Raw genomic sequence first — 22620 nt, 5'->3', positions numbered from 1 at the left:
AAAATTTTAAAAATAAAAAATTGAAGAGAACATATACTGTCATCTGTTGTTGACTAAGACCAAATAAGAAAAAGTTTCTTTGAGTTTTGACCAAATTACATTAATGTTAAAAAAATTTGACATCTTTTCGTTTTAATATCTTTCTATTTTTATTCGATTAAATATCCGCATTTGAAAATTTTTATCGAATTAAATTAAATTAAAATATTGCTCCTTTACTACGTGTTATGATGATATATTTTTACTGTTAAATTTTTAATTATTTTATCATAGGATCTATTGATATAGTTCTAAGACGGATTTTTATATTTATTATCACTTGTCATATTCTGATTTATCTCGTGAAAACGGAATGGAATCTTTNATGCTCTCCATCTCAAATGAGTAGTGTCTTGCCCCTGTAAATCATACTTTTCCTGATAACAACGTAGTCATGCCGGTCAGCTACCTAACTCTGTTTTGGGGGAAATTTTTGAATTAAATTTTATGAATATTTAATTAACAGGAAAGTTTAAGGGTTGAATATTTCCCATTTATCTAAAATTGAAACGAATAAAAACATACAAATAAAATATAATGCAGAACAAAGTAAAGGAATTTAAGGATTTAAAGTTTTCGGAGTCTTCATCTCTTAAAGGAGATTTTGATTTGTAGAAAACATACTCAAATTTAAAATATAATACTTTTTATTTTTGACAATAGTAAAAAAAAACAATGAATTTTTTAGTCCCACGTTAAAAATTAAGGGATTATGAACAGAATAAGTAGACTTTTTTTCATTTTTATCCAATTATCGAATGATGAATAAATATAAAATTTTTACAGTAAACTTAAGTTTTTTTATGAATATATCGAGCTTTAAAAGTGATAAAAATAAAAAAATTCAGGTAATTTTATATAGAAATATTCAGTTGAGTTGAATATACAATACATATTATCTTACATACCTTATATATAAAGTATATGATTCAAAAGACGAATGGCATATTACAATGCACTCACTGTATATAAAAGCTTATATTATAAAATAGTAGAGTAGTTTATGATGTATTTTTAATTGAAGTTGCTTACTGTATTATAATATATAATTACGTTCCCCAAACTGGGGCTCGCGAGTACTTTTAGACCCTTATTGCGGCTCCTGTATACTTATACAACTTGGTTCATACTACTTATACGTGTTTAATATTTCTGTAAGTCTTCTATTAAGTAGTATAATATACACAGAGAATGTAAGTGTTACTCTCAACTCAATCTCGAATAGGCAACTGAAAGCCTGAAAGCTTGGGTACGTTCATAAAGTGTAAAGAGTTAAATGAGCGTATTGTTAGTGTGTCGTAAAGTAACAATGATATTTATCATAAAATAATAATAACTATAGTAATTTAACTATATATAAAATAAATAGATGATGTGGCTCTTCAATGGACACTCCAAGAGGATGCGGTTCTAGTCAATTTATGATAGGCAGTATATGGTTCCTATTGTGAATAATAACATCGCGTATTTTATATTGTAGCATAGATTTATTCATTAAGAAAAAAAATATCTTAATTTCACCGTAAAATAAAGCTTTACACTTCTCTAAATTGACTCCAGTCAAATTGACTTTAACAGCGTGATTCGATAGGCCTATAATTTTTCTCATTATTGCTTCTTGTTGTCTTAATTCTAAAGCTACGTATCCTTATAGGAAAAAAAATCCATTTAACTTCTTAAATTTTTATTTAAATTTTACTTTAATTTTCCAAAATTTATTGATTTCAAAAAATTAAACATTTTTTAAAAATAGATTTGTTTATTGGTTAATTTAAATTTAAATTAACCAATAAACAAATCTATTTTTAAAAAAAGTAATAATAAGTTGTTCATTTACTTATTACTGACTCCAGATCATAAATTTTAACTGTATATTAGCCAAATTTAATAATTCACGAAACAAAATTGTTGAATTACTAAATTATCAACAGAAAGTGCTTTAAAAAAAAAAATAGCACAGTATCATTTTTACTCCATAACGTTTATTTTTATGATTCTGACTTAAATTTAAAAACTATTTTAATAACTTAACACTGTTTTTATCAATCGAAGTTATTACCATATTTTTTTTTCCTCCTTTAATGATCATAATCGTGTCTGATATCAAATCATATCGCGTAATTAGATAAAGTTTTATCCGTCGTAAAATTGGAGAAAAAGTGAATGAGTAAATTGAAAAATGATGTCCTGAAAATTATATTGGAGAAAAAGTAAAACGATGAATTAAGATCTTTAGTATGAAGGATTAAAGATAGAGAATATATGTATCTTTTTTTCGACATGAATCAATGATAATTTATAAAGGGAATTGTTAAATTCTAAACATAAATGTAATTTTATAGAAGAAAAAAAAATGAAGTTATAAATGCCAAGAATCAGTTTTATGAGAATATTTAATAATAAAATCAAACTGGACGAAGATTTCTAATTTAAAGTGAAAAATAGAAGAACAACCACTGACTAATAATGCCATAAACTACAAAATCTATGAAAGTTGCGTGATAATACAACATAATATCTTATATTGACAAGGGAATGTTTCTTTGAAAAAGGTAAAGAAACAAAACACTAGAAGACAAACAGATTTTCATTGAAAATGTTATAAAATCGGACAGAATGTATTTATCTACAGATATTATTTTCTATACGACATTAGTACATCATTTTTCTTTGTTGTCGAGAAAAATGTGTTTGACGAAGATGACCGTACAAAACCGAAGAAAACTTTTAATATTTTAAAAATTTTTAATGCTTTCAATTTAAAGGTATTAAATTTTATAAATTTCGTGTCATATTTAATAGTTCAGTGAGGTGAAGAGGAAGATGCCTGTCGATAACAGTTCATTTCGCATCCGGCTGCTGTCAAAATGATTTGTATATCGATCGATAAAATCGCCTAAAATGACCACTATCGGAGCAGACAAAGGAAGTGCACGATCTATCACTGACTAAGAATCACCTGCTACATCTAACATGCAATTATGCGAGTTTATAGAAAAAAAAAAGTAAAAATTTTAGAAACAATAGAACACGATAAATCTTGACGCTTAAATTAAACAATATGATTTTTCTAGTAGTTCTTATCGTTTAATATAAAATTATGTTTCATAAGACAACATTTAAGTAGGAGAAAAAGCTTGTCTATACTTCCATTGAGTAGGTTTTCCCATCAGTCAACATCTAGTCTTTCTTGTCGTTCACTTTATTGCAAATGTCCCGGAAGCATTGATAGAAAGATAGAGAAGAAGGAAACCTCCAGTCATCGAAAGAAGCTCGATCACAGGATGTTCTTGATCTGTTCTGCCTTCGCTATACTTTTTTACGTTTCTAGTACTAAATCTTTTCCATTCACTGCTCATATCGTTAGCTTATTTGTAGCCGATTCCGATCTACCATATACCTTGGAATTAGTTCAACCCGCTATATCTATAGCAGTGGAAAAAGTAAGTCAGATATATCCTAACATCATTTGGAAAGCCAGATATCGGAATAGTTCTTCTAGATGCGTACAAAATTATGCTGGGGTATACGCGGCCGAAGAATATTATTTAAATTCGGTGAATGCTTTTATGGGCCCGGCTTGTACTTTGGCTCTGGATCCGGTTGCTAGAATGGCTTCTTATTGGAATGTTCCTCTCTACACCGCCGGTAGCATCGATGATAATTTTTCAAACAAAGAAGTATTCTCTACTTTAACCAGACTTTCTTTCTCTGCAAAAGGAATGAGCATATTTATATTGCAAATTTTGAAAAGATTTGAATGGCACCACGTGGCACTCATCGTAGAGGAAGCAGTTAATTGGTGTCGATTAATTAAACAGAGTTTGATGTATACTTTCGAAAACGACAAAGCTTATGATGTCTACGTGGATTTACACGAATTTTCTCTCTCTAAACGAAGAAAAAATTTTACTAATATACTAAAAGCAGCGAGCAAAGAAGCAAGAAGTAAGTATACATTCAAAAAAAAAAATTGTTATTCGGTAGGCAGTTAGTTCTTTTTATTGTCTACTTTTACGATATATATTGTTTTGTATGTAGAAGACTATTTGTGGTTCGATAGTATTAATTACGTTACTTTATTGCCAAATATATTTGATATATACGACCTTTTTTCTTTAATGGTTCCACTCTTAAGAATCAAATCGGTTGGGGGTGTTTTCTCTGAAAGAAACGTGACTTTTTTTTTACTTAGTTTTTAATTTAATTTCAAATAATTAAAATTTTTTATGGAACATAATTGAAAATATTTTATGACTTAATACTATATTACAATATATAAAACTATAGTAATTAATTATATTGTGGATGTCTCATTTTAATCCACAGAGAATAAGAAGAATACATTCAGATTTATATTATTTTATATTTGCAAGAAATCATAAAGTGGAGACAGTTTTTTTTTTTTTTTATTATTATTTTGAAAGTTTTGTTATCCAAATGTACTGTAGTGACTTAAAATTTCTTTTATTTTAATGCAAATTTTCTAATAAAAATTGAAGGAAAGGAAATTGTTGTATTTAATGTAGGCTAAAGTTTATTTACATAAAAACAAGTTTAATCTGAAAAACTTAATTTTTGCTTTCTGAATTTGATGAAGTCTGCACAGGTAATCGAAAAATCTGAATTGTAATTTTTCATACTCGTATTTGATGAATCGTTTATATCCGTGAGTAGACATATAACTTATCGATAGATACGTAATATATAAACATTATATATATATATATATATGTATTTTTTTTTTTAATTTAGTATTTTTCCTGATATCAAATGGAGATACAGTAAGAAGTTTTTTATTAAGTGCTTTCGATTTAGAAATGGGAAATGGAGATTACGTCTTCATTAGTGTAGAATTTTTTAAGAACAAACCGGCCTTTGGAGACTTTTCTTGGTATAGGGAAGGAGACTCTAGAAACGAGGTAAGTATACGTTTAAAAATCGATTTTTTCTCTAATACTTTAATCACTTTAAGAAACTATTTTGATAAAAATTTTCACTGAAAGTGTTTTAACGACAACATTAAAACAATACTGATTTTCGTAACTGTTAACAACGTCGAAAAGTTAACTGGAATGGCTTTCCCCAAATAGTCATTGGGAGGATGCTACAGTCTCCGAATACACAATAGACTATAAAAGACGAAAGGAGGTTGTAAAGAAAACAGGGGAAAAAAATATATTTTGGAATATTCAAGTTGAATGTCGAACGTGAGGAGAAGGAATGATGAAATGGTATCAAAAGTCTTTTTTTTTATTTTAGTCTTTTACTCATCCTTTAAATTACACGACAGATATTGTACTCGATATATGACTTTCTTCTTCTTCTACTTCTTCTATAATGAAATGCATTCGATTTAAACTGTTTTTGCTTTAAATCAAGTAAAAGGGGCTTTGTCTTAAAAATCTAATATTAAAATGGACCATTACTTTTTCGTTTTATATTGAAAATAAACAAGAGAAAATGTAAATATCTTAAATTTCCTTATAAATAAAACTTCTAATATGATTTCGAAACAGGTCCATAATTTTAAATCGGGGAAGAAGGTTTTTTTAAATCCGTAAAAAAAGAATAAAATAGGAATAGTTGCAAATGGAGCTTCTGCCAATAACAAGATAAATGTATGGCCCGAGGGAATAACAGAAAACCAAATGAATCGTCGAAAGAATATGAGAGAAGGGGGGAAAAAAGAAAACATTAATATGATGGATAGAGTAAACTTTATCAAGGGAGAATTTTAGTTTATGGTAAGGTATTCGAAAGTAGGTCAGAGCGAGATTTATACCTTGAAAACTTATTGTTGGAGAGAATATTAGATTGTCATGAAAGGAAAATCAAATAGTAGAAAAAAAATAATAGACATCAATAAGTAGATTCGAGCTATTGCAATTGTCGAAAATAATGTTTTATCTGTACAATTCGGTTAAAACAAGACTAAATGTTTATTTGATTCTCGTAAAAATGGAATGATATATAGTAGTTTGGATATTAAATATATATTCCTACATGAAAAGAAAATTTTGTTAACGATAAACCAAGACCATTAGAACAATTTATAAAAAGAAATAAACGAAAATACTTGTTGCTTATGTTATGTAGTTATAAATGCATTTACATTCTACAATGTCTATAAAAATAATTATAGGAATAACTTAAAAAATATGATTTTCTTCCATTATCTTCAATTCTTATTTATCGATATTACATTTTCATGTAAAAAACAAACAAATATATTCTTAGTTTTATTTTATTTCAGGATGCAAAAAAGATTTATGAAGCATTCCTCTTAGTTTCTGCCAAAGTTCCCACGACAGAAAAATATAAGAAGTTTGCTGAAGAAGTGGTTTTACGATCCAGAATTGAATTCAACACATCGTTTCAAACAGAAGATGTAATTTTTATTTAATAAATAACAAATAATATAATTATTAATTACTATTTTAATTAATTACTTATTGGAATGAATGTCAAGTTTATAAATCTTCACGTATTAAAACAAAAATTGTGTAATAACTCTCCCAAAGTTTAATACTTCAAAGAAGTACATTATTATTATTATTATTATTCAGGTAAATGTTATTGTAGCCGATTTTCACGACTGTGTTCTCCTCTTCGCTTCTGCTCTCAATCAGACTCTAGGTGATTCAGATGATCCTTTTGATGGACGAACTGTGATTAGAAAAATGTGGAATAGAACCTTTTATGGCGGTAATAAAACTTTTCTAAACTTATTCTAATTTTAAGTAATATATACCCAAATATTAGCTCTTTATTTTAATTCTTTAATAATAATATTGATTGCCGAACGATCTGATAAAGTGGCATGAATTTTAGATCTAAAGGTTATTACATTATTTATGTTCGTAGTTTGTATACACGTTGGAAGACGAATCTAGCATAATACCGTTAGTTAGTATTAAATTATGCATATAATTATATAATTGGAGTTAAACCGCATCGTTTAACCGATAAGCCGGGTAATAAAAGCATTTCTGATGATTGTTTGTAATTTAACTATTTATGTTTAATGATTCACGTGTTAGATTTGAATCTGTTTTGTTTCATATTAAAAATATATATATATATATATCAAGCAACGAGTTGCGTAACTTTCCCGGCGGAAAACGTTTATGTTTATGAAACACTATAACTAAATGTTTCATAAACACGTTAATATTGGGAATGGGTTTTCTCGTCTATAACGTCCGAATAGGGGCCAGTTACCTTAAAAAGACCTCCCGGAAGGCATCCCCTCTAGGCAGATCGCTCGAGTGTTGCGTTGCCATAATTTAACTAAACAATATCTTCCGTAGTCCCCCTCTTAATATCTCCCGAACCAATAGTTCTATCTTTCTGAAAATTTCTAGAAATAATTCCCTCTAATACATGAATTATCCTCTACAATTTCAGAAATTTTCGACAAGGAGCACAGGAGTTATTAAACTTCAAATTGGGTGAACAAAATCATGTCCCNTTGGCATGGAGTAGAAGAAACGCCCAAAATATAGGGAACTCCCAAATAATTAGATCTATTATATTTTATAAAAGATTTAACTTAGATTAAAGTTGTAACATTATAATGGAATTATAATAAGCTTGCATTACTCGAAGTTCGTAAAGACAACGAAGTTTCCTATTCAGAGAAGAAAGTTGGAAGTAAGATGAAAATTCCTCTAAGCAATAATAAATAAATATTATTTCCGCAAAAATTTTAAAATATAAACAAAAAATACTGAGTATATTAAAATGTATCAAATTATTTATTTATTTACTTTATTTTTTTTTTCTGGAGGCGACATATAAAAAGATTATTTAATTCAAAAATTTCCCCCACAGAACGGAGTTAGATAGATGACCCGCACGACTCTGTTGCTGTTAGGGAAAGTATGATTTACAGGGGCAATCCAATATTAATTTGAGGTGGAGAGCATATATATTTTAAGTTAAATAAAAAGAAATATGATTAAAAATTACAGCCCATTACTTACATACAGAAACCCCCCAACTCTTTTGCACTTCTCGACTTCCAAGGTCCCCCGAATCCGAAATTTTAAAAATCTTGGGAGTGGGGTTATTTTTTTTTACCGATTATCATATTTTTCCTTTGTTATATAACAGCCGGCAAAGTAAAAATTATAATAATTAATTCAGGATAAAATTTTTTCCAATAAAATTTACCATTAAGAATGAAATTGTTTGGATAATATTACATAAGATCCAAATAAAAATATATAAAAAATTGAAGCTGAAGTTGAAAAGTATCTTGGAATATCTATCAATATGATAAAAACCTGCTGTCGAAGTCGAATTGACGCAATAAGTAGGTCTTTTCTCTCAGCCATCAATATATATATATAAAAGAATATCGGAAAATAACCCAGAAACTTAAATTTAGAATTTATTAAAACGTATCCAATAAAATCTTCTTAATATATAATAAAACACATTTTTAACTTAATCTCCGGCTGAATAATTTGGCATTTGAGTTTGATAAATGTGACAAAATTTAATTATAAAAAAAACGTCAGAAATTTTATATTTATCTCGTTTCTAATTTAATTTGAAGTCTCGTTTACATATTTAATATACACCCAGTTCATCAAAAATTTTATAATATATTAAGTTTTCTTTATTTAATTTTTTTAAAAAAAGAAAAAAAACTCTTTTTTTCCGAAAAAATCGACAAAAACTCTCTGGCTAAAACATCAAAAAAGTCAAATAAAATACTGATTTAACAAAAGATATTGTCTAAATTTAGAAACAGAGATTAAGACTTTCTTTATATACTTCTTTCCTTTATCCTTTTACTTGAGTTAAATCTTAAACAATGATCGTTTTTCGATAGTTTGTCCTCATTTTACTATCAAACTGAAAACAATTTACTTAAAGATTATGGAATTTTTCCATTTTTATATTCCATGGNCCACCGAATACCTCATAGGACTATCTCGTCTCCTCCTCACTGAACTTTCGGACTCCGGTCAATGAGGTTGCTCCAGCCTATGGAAAGCCCGCCATTACACCATGTGCCTTTTTGTAAACTATCTCTCTCAGCATTCACTAAGGCATGTATATAATTATATATCCCCTTTATCAGTTAGACCCCTGGGGTCCATGTATTTTTCTATAAATTTTTCCCTAAATAAACTAGGTTGTTTCGTTAACCAAGTCTCTGAGTGAATCACTTCCGGCATGCTGTCTCTCACTCCATCCCACCTTGTGCACATGCACATGCCATCTCGGCTTCTGTGTCAGGATTGACACAGAAACCAAGATAGCATATTGATTCAATCATGTGAGCAGCCGCGTGACAGGTGGTGAGTCAGGACAGACACCACCGAGATAGCATATCTTAGTGGTGTCTGTCCTGACTAGGCACTAAAGAGGCGCTGACCCTCTGATCACAATTTGGTTCACAAACAAAAATTTTAAATTCATATTTGTCCCACTTGCTGTATAATAAATCTGTTGACAAAGAAGCTACTTGACAAAAGCCGGCCACAAATGGTCAACTCCCTATGATGAAGGAAGTCAACAGCACGACCAATGAAAGGCAAGATTACCAATTCAGAAGTTAGTGGTGCAGAGATTTGCCTCATGTCATTAAATGTCACGACACAAATCACTGATGACATTGCTATTTAAATTATATTTCAATGTGTATGTGGGAAAAATACTATTTCCATTTTTCAGCATGTGCTGCAGATGAATCAAAATCAAATTAATTAATAAAAACTATGTTAACTGACATTCATAATTACATGAATGTCAATTATAAATGGCATCCAAGAATTCATGTTTAAATATGCATAAGTTAAATTAAATACATAAAATTATAGTAATAAACTTTTGCTATAATATTAATATTTATTAACACTACGTAGCCAGTTAATTAAAACTAAAAATAATAATTAAAACTCTGCCCTTTACACCAAAACTGAAACTAAAACTAAAATTAAATTTAATTAATTTAAATTAAAATGGAAATCAAATCAATTGAAACATAGTGCAGAAAGTATGGATAAAGTATTTGTTGTCCGTCTTGATTGATTTGGTTGTATTTCATCCAGGCAGAGTTAAGTCTATTTATAGCACTTTTTTGTAAAGTGATGGTTTTGATTTCACTTGGCAGTGATGGAATATTTTGTTTTTAATATATATACATATATTGAATAAATATAGATAATATTATATTGCATTTTTATGCATGAAATACAGCTAAATTGTTTGTTAAGTTCTCAGCAGCTAAGTGACGCCTTCTCATAACCTCAAGACCTATTGTCTCGAGTTCATCAGTTGAATATAACAAGAAACTAGTTATAAAGTTTAAAAAGTTTAAAAAGTTGGAAATGGATTAATCCATTTTATATTGTTTCTCACGAAAAAATTTGTTTTGGTTTTAGAACAAATTGGTTTTTGAACAACTTTTAGGAACGAATTAAGTTTGAAATTCAAAGTTTGACTGAAATATCATTATTGCTAACTGATTTATTATGTGACATAAATTTTGTTATATTAAACTAAATGTAAACATTAATAAAATATTAATGATCTACTTAAATATTTTTAAAACTTTAAAACTAAAAAATAAATATTCATTTTGTTTTCATTATTAAAACAAAATTTTATTAAATGTAACAACCATGAGTGTATTTTTAAAGCAGATAAAGGGTTACCCCTTTATCTGCTTTAAAAATACACTCATGGTTGTTACATTTAATAAAATTTTGTTTTAATAATGAAAACAAAATGAATATTTATTTTTTAGTTTTAAAGTTTTAAAAATATTTAAGTAGATCATTAATATTTTATTAATGTTTACATTTAGTTTAATATAACAAAATTTATGTCACATAATAAATCAGTTAGCAATAATGATATTTCAGTCAAACTTTGAATTTCAAACTTAATTCGTTCCTAAAAGTTGTTCAAAAACCAATTTGTTCTAAAACCAAAACAAATTTTTTCGTGAGAAACAATATAAAATGGATTAATCCATTTCCAACTTTTTAAACTTTTTAAACTTTATAACTAGTTTCTTGTTATATTCAACTGATGAACTCGAGACAATAGGTCTTGAGGTTATGAGAAGGCGTCACTTAGCTGCTGAGAACTTAACAAACAATTTAGCTGTATTTCATGCATAAAAATGCAATATAATATTTATATTTATTCAATATATGTATATATATTAAAAAGAAAATATTCCATCACTGCCAAGTGAAATCAAAACCATCACTTTACAAAAAAGTGCTATAAATAGACTTAACTCTGCCTGGATGAAATACAACCAAATCAATCAAGACGGACAACAAATACTTTATCCATACTTTCTGCACTATGTTTCAATTGATTTGATTTCCATTGTAATTTAAATTAATTAAATTTCGATTTAAAAAAAAAAAACAAAAATCGATGCGTAAATTAAAATGAAATAATGCTGAGCAAACACTTTTACTCTGTAGTTAGGGATTTAATATATTGTAGGCGCTGCCATTTTCTATATATAATATTTCTCACGTAAACTGATTACTCCTCCTTTTTAGTTGCTTAGATAAATTACAGCATTTGAAAGATAAAAACTGGAATCATTTTAATGTCTTTAATTCAAGTTTTTTTTTTAAATAAATGAGCCTAATGAGTTGCCATGGTGACTTTGAGTTAATGATTAATCATAAAAAAAAAAGAAGAAGAAGAACTAGTGCATGCAGACAGAACATACTTTACTTTTCAAAAATAATAATAACACTCTTTCACAAAAGAAAATAAATAGGCTGAGTAGAATTTTAATTGCATCATTAATATTCTGAAATATTACAGATAATGAATTCGAGTAAATTAAGATAATTCTAGTCAAACTTATAAATAAGTAAGATAAATACAAGAAAATTAGGTAGGAAACCGTGTCTAATATTTTTCGATTGGTTTATGTATTTATATATTACACCAAATTCTTCTACAGCAAATATATTTAATCTTAATGTTCTCTTTTAAGAGAAGAAAAGACGAAATGCATTATTAATAATACTAATACGAATTGGTTATATCTTAATTAAGTCGATCTACTTAAATGTTAAAAGGATATTTTAGCCATTTCTATGGAAGGAATTTTATTTTTCTAAAAGTTTTGTATAATTTTGTTGAATTTCACAGAGTACTTTTTTTTGAATTTTGCAAATGTTGAAAGCATTGAAAGAGAAAACACAAAATGTAATTTGTAAAGTCAGGAAATTAGAAAGATACTTTTCATTATTCGGAAAAGTTGAAAAGCAAGCAAGTAAATTTGCACGAATAATACAAACATCGTCTTCTCAAGTAAGTCATAGAGAATTTTGCCAAGTCGCTTTAATTATTTTAATTACATTATTTTAAAAATATGAATATTTCCGAAACAATTTAAATAGATTCTTAAAAATTTCTGAATTCTTTCGGATTTGTAAAATAATAATTTTATGCAAAACTTCTCCCTCCTCTCACCGAAAAAAATATAGCAAATATTCTAAACATAAATGTGTTTTTTTGTTTTGTGATATAAAAATTTCTTGACTATATTTTAAAGAGTAATTTCTAAACTATTTATGATAATTTTAACTCTTGGGTCGTATATATTTGAATGAAATTTGTAGATCTATTAACATGCAAATTGAACAGAAAGAATAGAAATATTTTTTTTGGCATGGAGTAGAAGAAACGCCCAAAATATAGGGAACTCCCAAATAATTAGATCTATTATATTTTATAAAAGATTTAACTTAGATTAAAGTTGTAACATTATAATGGAATTATAATAAGCTTGCATTACTCGAAGTTCGTAAAGACAACGAAGTTTCCATGAATATTTCGTTCATTCTTTTTGAAAGTGTTCGGTAAATTGAATAATATACGATAAAAATTATGGCTATAAAAATATCAACTTCAATAAATAAACTTTAAAAAAAACAAATAAGGATACCGGGGGATACACCTGAAAAAATCCCCCCCGAAGAAAGACGTCTCAACACTGTACTGTACATGAGGCTACCTAATTCAAGAAATTATAATGTTTATTGGGTTTCGAGATAAAGGGGATAGAGGAGGAGGTTTTAGTTTTGTTTCATCACTGAAGATCGGGATACATTTTGAATTTGAATAGTGACCAATTTTACATAAAATTCGGATCGAAATTCAATATAAGACGGCAGTGAATGAGCATTACTGACTCTCTCATAAGAAATAGAGTCGAATCGTATCAGTTTGTCCGTATATTCACCTGATTCTGTCTATCACTCATTCTCTATCGACCTGAAGCAGATGCGGCAAAGATCGCAGCTGTCAACACCTTTGTAACACAGACATTTGCGGTGTGAAAACTCGTTATAAAAAAAAACTCTAGCGAATCTGAAAGGAGCTTCTTTCAAACATTTTAAAACCGTTTTGGTTTTTCTTTGTATATATATTTTTATTTTTTTGTAGCCGCGAAAAAGTTTTGATGTCGTGCCATCTTATAAAATGGTTTCCCTTCTTTTTTTTATATTTTTCTTTTCTTCTTTTTTCTATAAAGGAATCGCGGAAGAGATTCATATCAACAGAAACGGAGATCGAGAAGCTGATTATACTTTATATGATTTAGACGTAAAAAGTGGAAAAATGAAGGCAAGTTCTTTCTTCATTTTGTTCTTTCTTCTTCTTTTTTTTAAAAAAAACTCACTCTAGATACTGTCTAATATCTAATAAAATAAGATATAATATAAAAATACTTTCTCTTTACTTAATATCCAGGTAAAGCAAAAATATATAAAACGGTATTCTTAAAATAGATTAAACTGAGTTAGTGTTGTTTGAAGTAAAAGTTTTATTGGAAGCGATTTATCATTGACTCGAGAAGATTGGCTAAGTTTTGGTATAGCAAACCTTTTGACCTTCTATTTCAGGCTGTCATACACTATTATGGAATCCAGCAAATACTGATACCGATACAATCGCGCTTTATTTCTTGGCCAAATGGACAAAACACGCCTCCTCTAGACGTACCCATCTGTGGATTTATTGGAAACGATCCGGAATGTCAATTAAACGGTAATATATTAATCGAAACAAATTAATATTTAACAAGTCTGTTCGTAGATCCATAAAATGAAATCTTCATCAGCGTATTTCATGCGTGTATTCATGTTACAACACTCGCGATTCATCTGAATAATCGTTTGTTTTCTTAATCCCCCGAATACATCAGAACTTAATACAAGAATCGCCGTGTTCTTAAGAATATCTCAGGTTACCGTTCCGTTTTAGACAGGTTTTACGGTATATTAAAGCAATCGAAAATACATTTTTTAATTTTTCAGAACCGTTTTCAATTTTGGGAATTTTAGGAGTCGTCGCTATTGCCATTGTTGTTATCGGTTTACTGTTATACAGGTATTATTATTATTATTATTCTTTTTACGTTTTCAGTTTATTATTCGTTGGCTTTAATTAATTATTTGTGTCAAATTATTTCCAGTTTAAAACTCGTTTAACAAATTTCATTACAGAAGAATGAAACTCGAATCCGATTTAACAAGCATGTGGTGGAAGGTCAAATGGAACGAAATAGTATTTTCTCACTCCAGTACTAAGTCTTCGACAAGTATAAATGTCGAAGAAATCACTCAGGTAAATCAATAAATTTCGTGTAAATCCCTATCCATTGATTATTTTTTTTTCTAAAAAAAACTTGCCTTATTTATACAGAAAGATGACGTTAGTGGAAGCGTAGAAATTCTTAATTATAAAAAAACAATGTCCGTTGGATATTTTAAGGTATATAAAGCCTTTTTATCCGACTAATATAACCTTTAAAATTCGGGTTTTTTTTATTCGAATATTTATTAATTCTTATGAATAATTAATTTAAAAAAAAAATTACAGGGAATGAAAGTTGCGGTTAAGCCATTAAACATCCGAAAATTGCACATAACTAGGAATCTTCTCCTCGAATTTAAACAGGTAAATGACACACGTTTTTACTGTAATATTAAAAAAAAAGTTAATATTATGTGCTGCCATCTAGTTTTGTTAATGGAAAATATAATTTTCTTTAAATATTTAATTTATTATAGCTTCGTGACGTAACACACGAGAATTTGATACGTTTTATCGGTTTTTGCTCGGACGAACCTAACATTGCTCTTATAACTGAATTTAGTCCAAGAGGAAGTTTACGAGTAAATAAATAAATATATATATTTTTTTCCCCTGTCGATAATTTTATTTAAAACTGATTAATATTTAATTTCCTACAAAATATTCAGGAATTGTTATCGAACGAAGGAATTAAAATCGATTGGCCTTTCAGATTTTCCCTGATAAGTGACATTATCGAGGTAAGAAATCTTTAAAATTAATGGCGAAAGAGGCGATTGATTGGGACCTCCCCACCAATAGGATGCCCCAATATTTCCTCTCCCGAGAAAAATATCTAAAGTACAATACATGGGGCCTCCGTAATTTAATTTCCCATAGGCTCCATGGAGTTATAACGCGCCACTGATACCAGAAAACCGGTTATAAAATATAAACAAAACCAATATATATATATATATATTTTTTTTTTGTTTCAGGGGATGATATACTTACACCAAAGTCCTGTGACGTATCATGGACGTTTAAAATCCACCAATTGTGTCATTGATGGAAGGTTTGTAGTCAAACTGACAGATTTTGGTCTCCGAACATTATTGGATCAACTTTTACCGAATACTTATATTGATCCGAGTGAGTGTAAATAAAAAAAAATATACAGAGATTGAAACCTCTTAAAGTCTTATTTATAGAATTTATTATCTAAATATAAACATACTTATCTCAATGGCGATAGGTAGAAGAAAATTCCGAATGCCACGTTAATAACATTTAAAAAAAAAAGAATAGCAAATGGAGTAAAAGTTAAAATTACTTTTATCTGATGGAGAAAGATTGAGTACTTCTAATAAAAGAAAAAAATATATATATAAGACGTTTTAACACGGCCAATTGGAAGCTTTGGGCCGAGCTAGAGGGTCTTTACCAATCATTAGAATGACGCTGTAAATCCTAAACTAAGATAGTTATAATGTATTAGATCTTGATTTATAGTACAAGAGGGCTTTAAGGTAAAATTACTAAGAAGGTCGCGTATAACTTGCTTGTCATTATCTATATTTGTTACGCTATATTCCTTTAAGATTTCGAAACACGCTTATTTATTTACTATTGATTAGCGATTTCTTAATTCTAGTAATGTTATTCCTATATATATATATATATAAAACACAAAGGAATAATACTGTTCCCTTTTTCTTTTTTAATGAAAAACGTACTGGAATTGTAGAAAAGTAAATCGATATTTTATAAAATTTATTTTTCTTTATCCCAGGACTTCTGTTATGGACAGCGCCAGAACATTTAAGAGAACAGCGATCAGAAATGAAAGGATCTCAGAAAGGAGACGTATATAGTTTTGGTATTGTATTGAGAGAAATCATTACTAGACTAGGTCCTTTTCAGAAAATAGCAACTTCCAAGAAGCGATATTCCACCTTACAGCCTCAAGGTTCGGATGGGAGGGAGAGAGGGAGGGGATAGAAAACAATAATAAATTTCACAAAAATTATAAAAAAAAATAAAATATATAGAATCGAACATAAAATCTTCTTCTTTTTCCCCCCATAATAGAAGTTTTAGATTGTATAAAAAGTGTTAGTGATCCTCCTTTTCGACCTAACGTCTCTCCTGATGAATGTCCTCCCGAGCTGTTAGAACTTCTGCATCAATGCTGGGAAGAGGATCCAACAGATCGTCCTACTTTCTCCGTCATCAAACAACAAACAAAGAAATTAACAAAACTGTAAATATTATTTTATAACGCTTTTTTTAACGTTGTAAATATAAACCATAATTTACTTTTTGATTTAATTTTTTGAATATTTATAAATAATTACTATTTACTTTGAACAAACTTCTTTTTTCTCTCTCTCTCTCTCTCTCTTTCTCTTCGTGAAAGTATGGGAAGCAGTAATTTTCTCGATAATTTATTATCAAGAATGGAACAATATGCTAATAACTTAGAGCAATTAGTTGAAGAGAAAACAGAAGCTTTTTTAGAAGAGAAAAAGAAAAGCGAAGAATTATTATATGAAGTATTACCGAGGTAAATTAGTTTCGTTCTTTTACAGATTAAAAACCTTTCAACAATAGTGCTCTTCACATTTTCTTGGTCTCAACGTTTAAAAATAGACTAATATTTACTCATTTAAAAAATAATAATGATAATAAAACATTATTCAATTTTAATAATCGCCATTTCGAATTATTAACGAATGCACTCAATAAACAGTTATATTGTTTTAGAATCATAATGACTTTATTATTTATAAATAAACGGTACTTTACGGTACATGTAATACATGTTATTCAGTAGCGGATTACGTGTTCCTTTAAGGCCCTAAGCGCAAGTTTACTATAAGACCCTTTACGTAAAAGTGTTTCTTTATACCAGTCGACCTCCCTATAACAGTGTTGATAATTCCGTTTTATATGAATTCCATGTTGTACGAGTCACTTAGATTTTACAAATACGTGTGCCGGGATGTGAACGGCTCACGTATTTATAAAATTTAAGTGACTCGTACAACATGGAATTCATATAAAACGGAATTATCAATAGTTTTATAGGGGGGTCGACTTGTACAGTATTAAAAAAAGACAATAAATAATAAGATTTTTTTTCTGTTTAATATACACTTTATAAAACGTTTACGAGGCGTGTAATTTTTGAGGCACCTAGAGAAGACAATGCCCTATTGTGTCTATTTTTCATTCGATACACCTATACGGTTAACACGATAAAATTCTCCCAAAGATGAAAGCAAAATTCTCCAGGTAAAAGCAAATAAATTAATTATAATTAATAAAATTAATAATGTTGAAATAAATTTAACACACACATACATTAAAATTAATAAGATTTAATAAATTTACAACAGTTATTCTGAGGAAAATTTTCTAAAATATATGGGATGTAGTTAACTTCATTTATTAATAATATAATTGATTATAAATGTGAAGTATAATAATGAAACCTTATTTTTATTTTCATATTCCTTCTTCTTATTATTTAAACAACCAGCAAGAATTATTGCGACTTGGTCACAATTTTTAATGAATTTAATTTAAAAAAATATATGCTCTCGATTTGAAAGTATTAGTAGTGTCTTGCTCCTGTACTTTTACATAATACTTTTTAAAATAAATATTTCATTTATTCTAGATATGTAGCAGAGCAATTGAAGGCGGGCCATCACGTTCGACCAGAAAATTTTGCTTGTGTAACAATCTTCTTCAGTGATATCGTTGGATTCACTAATCTTTCGGCAGAAAGCACGCCCATGGATGTAAGAATATTAAATATATATCTTTATAAATGGGGGCCACCTAAAAAGGGTAATGGGATCTGGAGGAAAATACATATTGGGGAAATTAAGTAAGCGAAAAAACATTATTAAGGGGCCTCTAATAATGTTTTATCGTTTACCTCCTCTGAAAGGTACCCGATTATAGGAATTTTAATTTTAGATAGTGGATCTTTTGAACGAACTTTATACTTATTTCGATGCAATTATCGGAAATTACGACGTTTATAAAGTAAGTAATTATTTGAATACGCGATATCCTTTATCCGGAAATTTCATAGAACTTCCGATTTAGGTAGAAACAATAGGCGATGCATACATGGTAGTTTCGGGTTTACCCGAAAGAAACGGAAACGAACACGCAAGACAAATTGCTCGAATGTCATTGTCTTTGAGAAGCGCCATTAAACAATTCAAAATCCGCCATAAACCCGAACGTAAACTACAACTTCGAATTGGAATACATTCAGGTAAAATAAAATAAAAATAAAACATTGGCATTGTTGCAAAAATCTATATTGGAAAGTAATAAAATTGAAATATACACTTTTAGGACCGTGTGCTGCTGGTGTTGTGGGTAAGAAAATGCCAAGATATTGTCTCTTCGGAGACACCGTCAACACAGCTTCTAGAATGGAAACAAGTGGAGAAGGTATTACTCGAATTTTTACATAAAATAAGAAGTAATATATATTGAAGTTACACTTAAACAAGTTACAAACAATCTATGTTATAGAACATCGAAAATATTCGCTTCTATATTAATTGAAAATTATTATAGTGGACAACACAAATAAACACGGGGAAGGATTAGAATTTAATTAGAAGATAACATTATACGAGTGCATTAATTTAAGCGAACGGATAACGTGTTTAATCTCTGCTTTGGCTAGTCATTATTGACTACGTTATATCAAACAATTTTCAGTCGATTAACAAAACAACACAATTAGTATCGTCCTTATCAATTTATTAATTGAGGTGATATAAAGTAGCAATTGACGGTTAATAGCCGGCTTGGAAATTTACTATTGTAGTAGCTTTTAATTATAATTTTTGCAAAAATTATGATTAGATACAGGGCCTTAAATCTATACCCCAATCATAATTCTTATACATTTTTAATTACTGTAATTTTCAAACGAAAGTTTCCATTGTTTAAAAACGTGTGCCAAAGTTTTCACTCAAGTTTATTAAAAATTCACATCAAATTGTTCACTTTGTTTGCTTTTATGTCTTTAATGGCGACACAAATTTTATTTTCTTTAAGCGACAGAAGAAGGAAAAAAATCTAGCAATTAGATCATTACCGGACGATAAAACAATAAATGTGAGAGCTGTTAAAAGAAATTACACCGACAAAAATTATTGTTGTATTGTTTGAAAATGGTTAAGATTTAATGTGTTAATGCCTATGAAAATTGAGAGGAAAGGGAAAGAAAAAAATCGAAGATTTCACATACTCCATTGTGTAACCGATAAGCACCGTTTTCAGATTAGATTTATTTTTAGAGAAAGGAGGAATTATTCCAGAGAAACTAATCAAAAGAATAATCTCTTGTATTACCAGTGGACAATGTTAATTTAACGATAAGAGAGAGAGAGATATCAAAAGATCTCTATTACTAAAAATCGCTAGATCTTATCTTCTTTGACTTTTAAAAAGACTTAATTAAAAGAATAATAATAATTCCACTAATATGCATTGTTTGTTAGATTTTCTTTTAATTAAAGTATAATAGGGCTATATATTGAATAAAATTTAGAAAGAAAAAGAAAAGAAGTATCTTTCGATAATCTCTTTTGTATTTAAATATTGACCAGTTTTTAAATTTTCATATAATAATAATAATAATAATAATACGAGAATTATTTATAAATTTTTCAAAATATTCAACTATGTTGAATTTTATTGAATAAGTTTTAATGCTGAAACTCATATTTCACCTTTATCGACTGAAGATAGTCGCATATCTTGGTACAGCTTTCGTCTATTGTTTATTTTGCTTTGCTTATGACGTCGACTCTACTGACAATAGCAATCGATCATTTACCAGATCAGATCACAAAGACGTTTATATTGTTGTATTATAACCGTGGCTATTTTAGAAAACTTTAAAAGATTTCTTATTCATAATCTAAGTTAAAATGTATACATTATATACGTTTATTGTTAAATAAATAATAAAAATCTAAGTAAATTTACTTTTAATGTAATACAGTAAAACCTGTGTAAAACGGACACTTGACTAAAACAGAAAAAAAAAAATACAGTAAAATTTATATAAACGGTACCGTGCGAGTCCGGTTTACACAGGTTTTACTGTATTATTAAATTTTAGTTTATATTTCCTCATTATTTAGACGAATATTCAATCCGATTTTTTAAAGTTTTAATAAATTTTCTTAAATTTTTAGCCATGAAAATTCATATTAGTTATCAAACCAAGAATATTTTAGACCATTTCCATTCGTTTAACATAACTTTGAGAGGAGATATAGAAGTAAAGGTAAATACTTTGATTGATTTTATCTACTGAATCGATAATTTATCTATTTATTTTTCTATTGATTTAAATATATATATATAGAGTAAAACCTGTCTAAACGGGAAAAATATTCGGTAACTTACGAGTCCGGTTTACACAGGTTTTATTGTATTTAAATTGTATACATTATTTATACACTCAAAATAAGTAAATCGATCTTTGTTATCAGACAAACAGTTTATCAAATAGAGACAAAATGAGCAAAAAATACAAAGATATAACAAGCAAAGAGAAGGGAGAGAGAGAGAGAGAGAGAAAGACAAGCGCAACAAAGGAAACAAAGCTTTCAACAATGCTCTTTGCTGTTACAACCAAACAATACCAAAAAATAAATAAATAAATAAATAAAAATAATAATAAAAAAGGAAAACTAAGAAAATACTTTATACCCGTGTAAACCGGACGGTACCAAATATATTTTTCGCTTAGACAAGTTTCCGTTTTAACAGGTTAAAAAAAAAAAGTTAGAAAATCTCCGCATTCAGAAGAATTTTTACCATTTTAGACAGGTTTTTACTGGAATATCCAATAAATAATTCGTTCATTTTTCATNTATCCATTGATTACTTTTTTTTCTAAAAAAAACTTGCCTTATTTATACAGAAAGATGACGTTAGTGGAAGCGTAGAAATTCTTAATTATAAAAAAACAATGTCCGTTGGATATTTTAAGGTATATAAAGCCTTTTTATCCGACTAATATAACCTTTAAAATTCGGGTTTTTTTTATTCGAATATTTATTAATTCTTATGAATAATTAATTTAAAAAAAAAATTACAGGGAATGAAAGTTGCGGTTAAGCCATTAAACATCCGAAAATTGCACATAACTAGGAATCTTCTCCTCGAATTTAAACAGGTAAATGACACACGTTTTTACTGTAATATTAAAAAAAAAGTTAATATTATGTGCTGCCATCTAGTTTTGTTAATGGAAAATATAATTTTCTTTAAATATTTAATTTATTATAGCTTCGTGACGTAACACACGAGAATTTGATACGTTTTATCGGTTTTTGCTCGGACGAACCTAACATTGCTCTTATAACTGAATTTAGTCCAAGAGGAAGTTTACGAGTAAATAAATAAATATATATATTTTTTTCCCCTGTCGATAATTTTATTTAAAACTGATTAATATTTAATTTCCTACAAAATATTCAGGAATTGTTATCGAACGAAGGAATTAAAATCGATTGGCCTTTCAGATTTTCCCTGATAAGTGACATTATCGAGGTAAGAAATCTTTAAAATTAATGGCGAAAGAGGCGATTGATTGGGACCTCCCAACCAATAGGATGCCCCAATATTTCCTCTCCCGAGAAAAATATCTAAAGTACAATACATGGGGTCTCCGTAATTTAATTTCCCATAGGCCCCATGTAGTTATAACGCGCCACTGATACCAGAAAACCGGTTATAAAATATAAACAAAACCAATATATATATATATATATTTTTTTCAATAAAAAGGAGATCAAAAATAAAATTTTTCACAGGAAGAACTAGTTATGGTACTGCGTGTAAGATTTACTTACAATAGAAGAGAACACAATTCGCTGCTCGTAACATACCATAAAGAGATGGAAAACTGAACTGGAGTTTTCTACTCTATTCTTTTCT

General features: G+C 28.5%; 1 protein-coding gene across 1 annotated transcript; it reads left to right on the top strand.

Annotated features, from left to right (window-relative positions):
- Nucleotides 1-3323: 3323 nt before the first annotated feature.
- Nucleotides 3324-22302, top strand: LOC111629885 (atrial natriuretic peptide receptor 1-like). Its single transcript, XM_023373811.1, has 25 exons — nucleotides 3324-3987; nucleotides 4795-4961; nucleotides 6296-6430; nucleotides 6609-6747; nucleotides 13580-13671; nucleotides 13950-14094; nucleotides 14364-14436; nucleotides 14553-14673; nucleotides 14752-14820; nucleotides 14929-15006; nucleotides 15120-15224; nucleotides 15312-15383; nucleotides 15621-15774; nucleotides 16415-16591; nucleotides 16714-16885; nucleotides 17042-17188; nucleotides 18308-18431; nucleotides 18613-18681; nucleotides 18745-18919; nucleotides 19003-19101; nucleotides 20868-20959; nucleotides 21602-21670; nucleotides 21779-21856; nucleotides 21970-22074; nucleotides 22162-22302. Exons 1-25 carry the CDS (start codon nucleotides 3324-3326, stop codon nucleotides 22246-22248), a joined length of 3408 nt encoding a protein of 1135 aa, XP_023229579.1. The 3' UTR covers nucleotides 22249-22302.
- The last annotated feature ends 318 nt before the right edge of the window (nucleotides 22303-22620 follow it).

The sequence above is a fragment of the Centruroides sculpturatus genome, unplaced genomic scaffold (assembly GCF_000671375.1).
Source record: "Centruroides sculpturatus isolate CEXI.00-Female unplaced genomic scaffold, Cexi_2.0 scaffold642, whole genome shotgun sequence".
NCBI lineage: Eukaryota > Metazoa > Arthropoda > Arachnida > Scorpiones > Buthidae > Centruroides > Centruroides sculpturatus.
This window is presented reverse-complemented; position numbering and strand designations above follow the sequence as displayed.

What these genes read in the sequence shown, in the direction of transcription:
- LOC111629885 (XM_023373811.1), top strand. Translation starts at nt 3,324, where the DNA reads ATGTTCTTGATCTGTTCTGCCTTCGCTATACTTTTTTACGTTTCTAGT. An exon ending in TGTCCGTTGGATATTTTAAG is followed by an intron (nt 14,821 to 14,928) that starts GTATATAAAGCC and finishes AAAAAATTACAG; the next exon opens with GGAATGAAAGTTGCGGTTAA. An exon ending in GAAATTACGACGTTTATAAA is followed by an intron (nt 18,682 to 18,744) that starts GTAAGTAATTAT and finishes CTTCCGATTTAG; the next exon opens with GTAGAAACAATAGGCGATGC.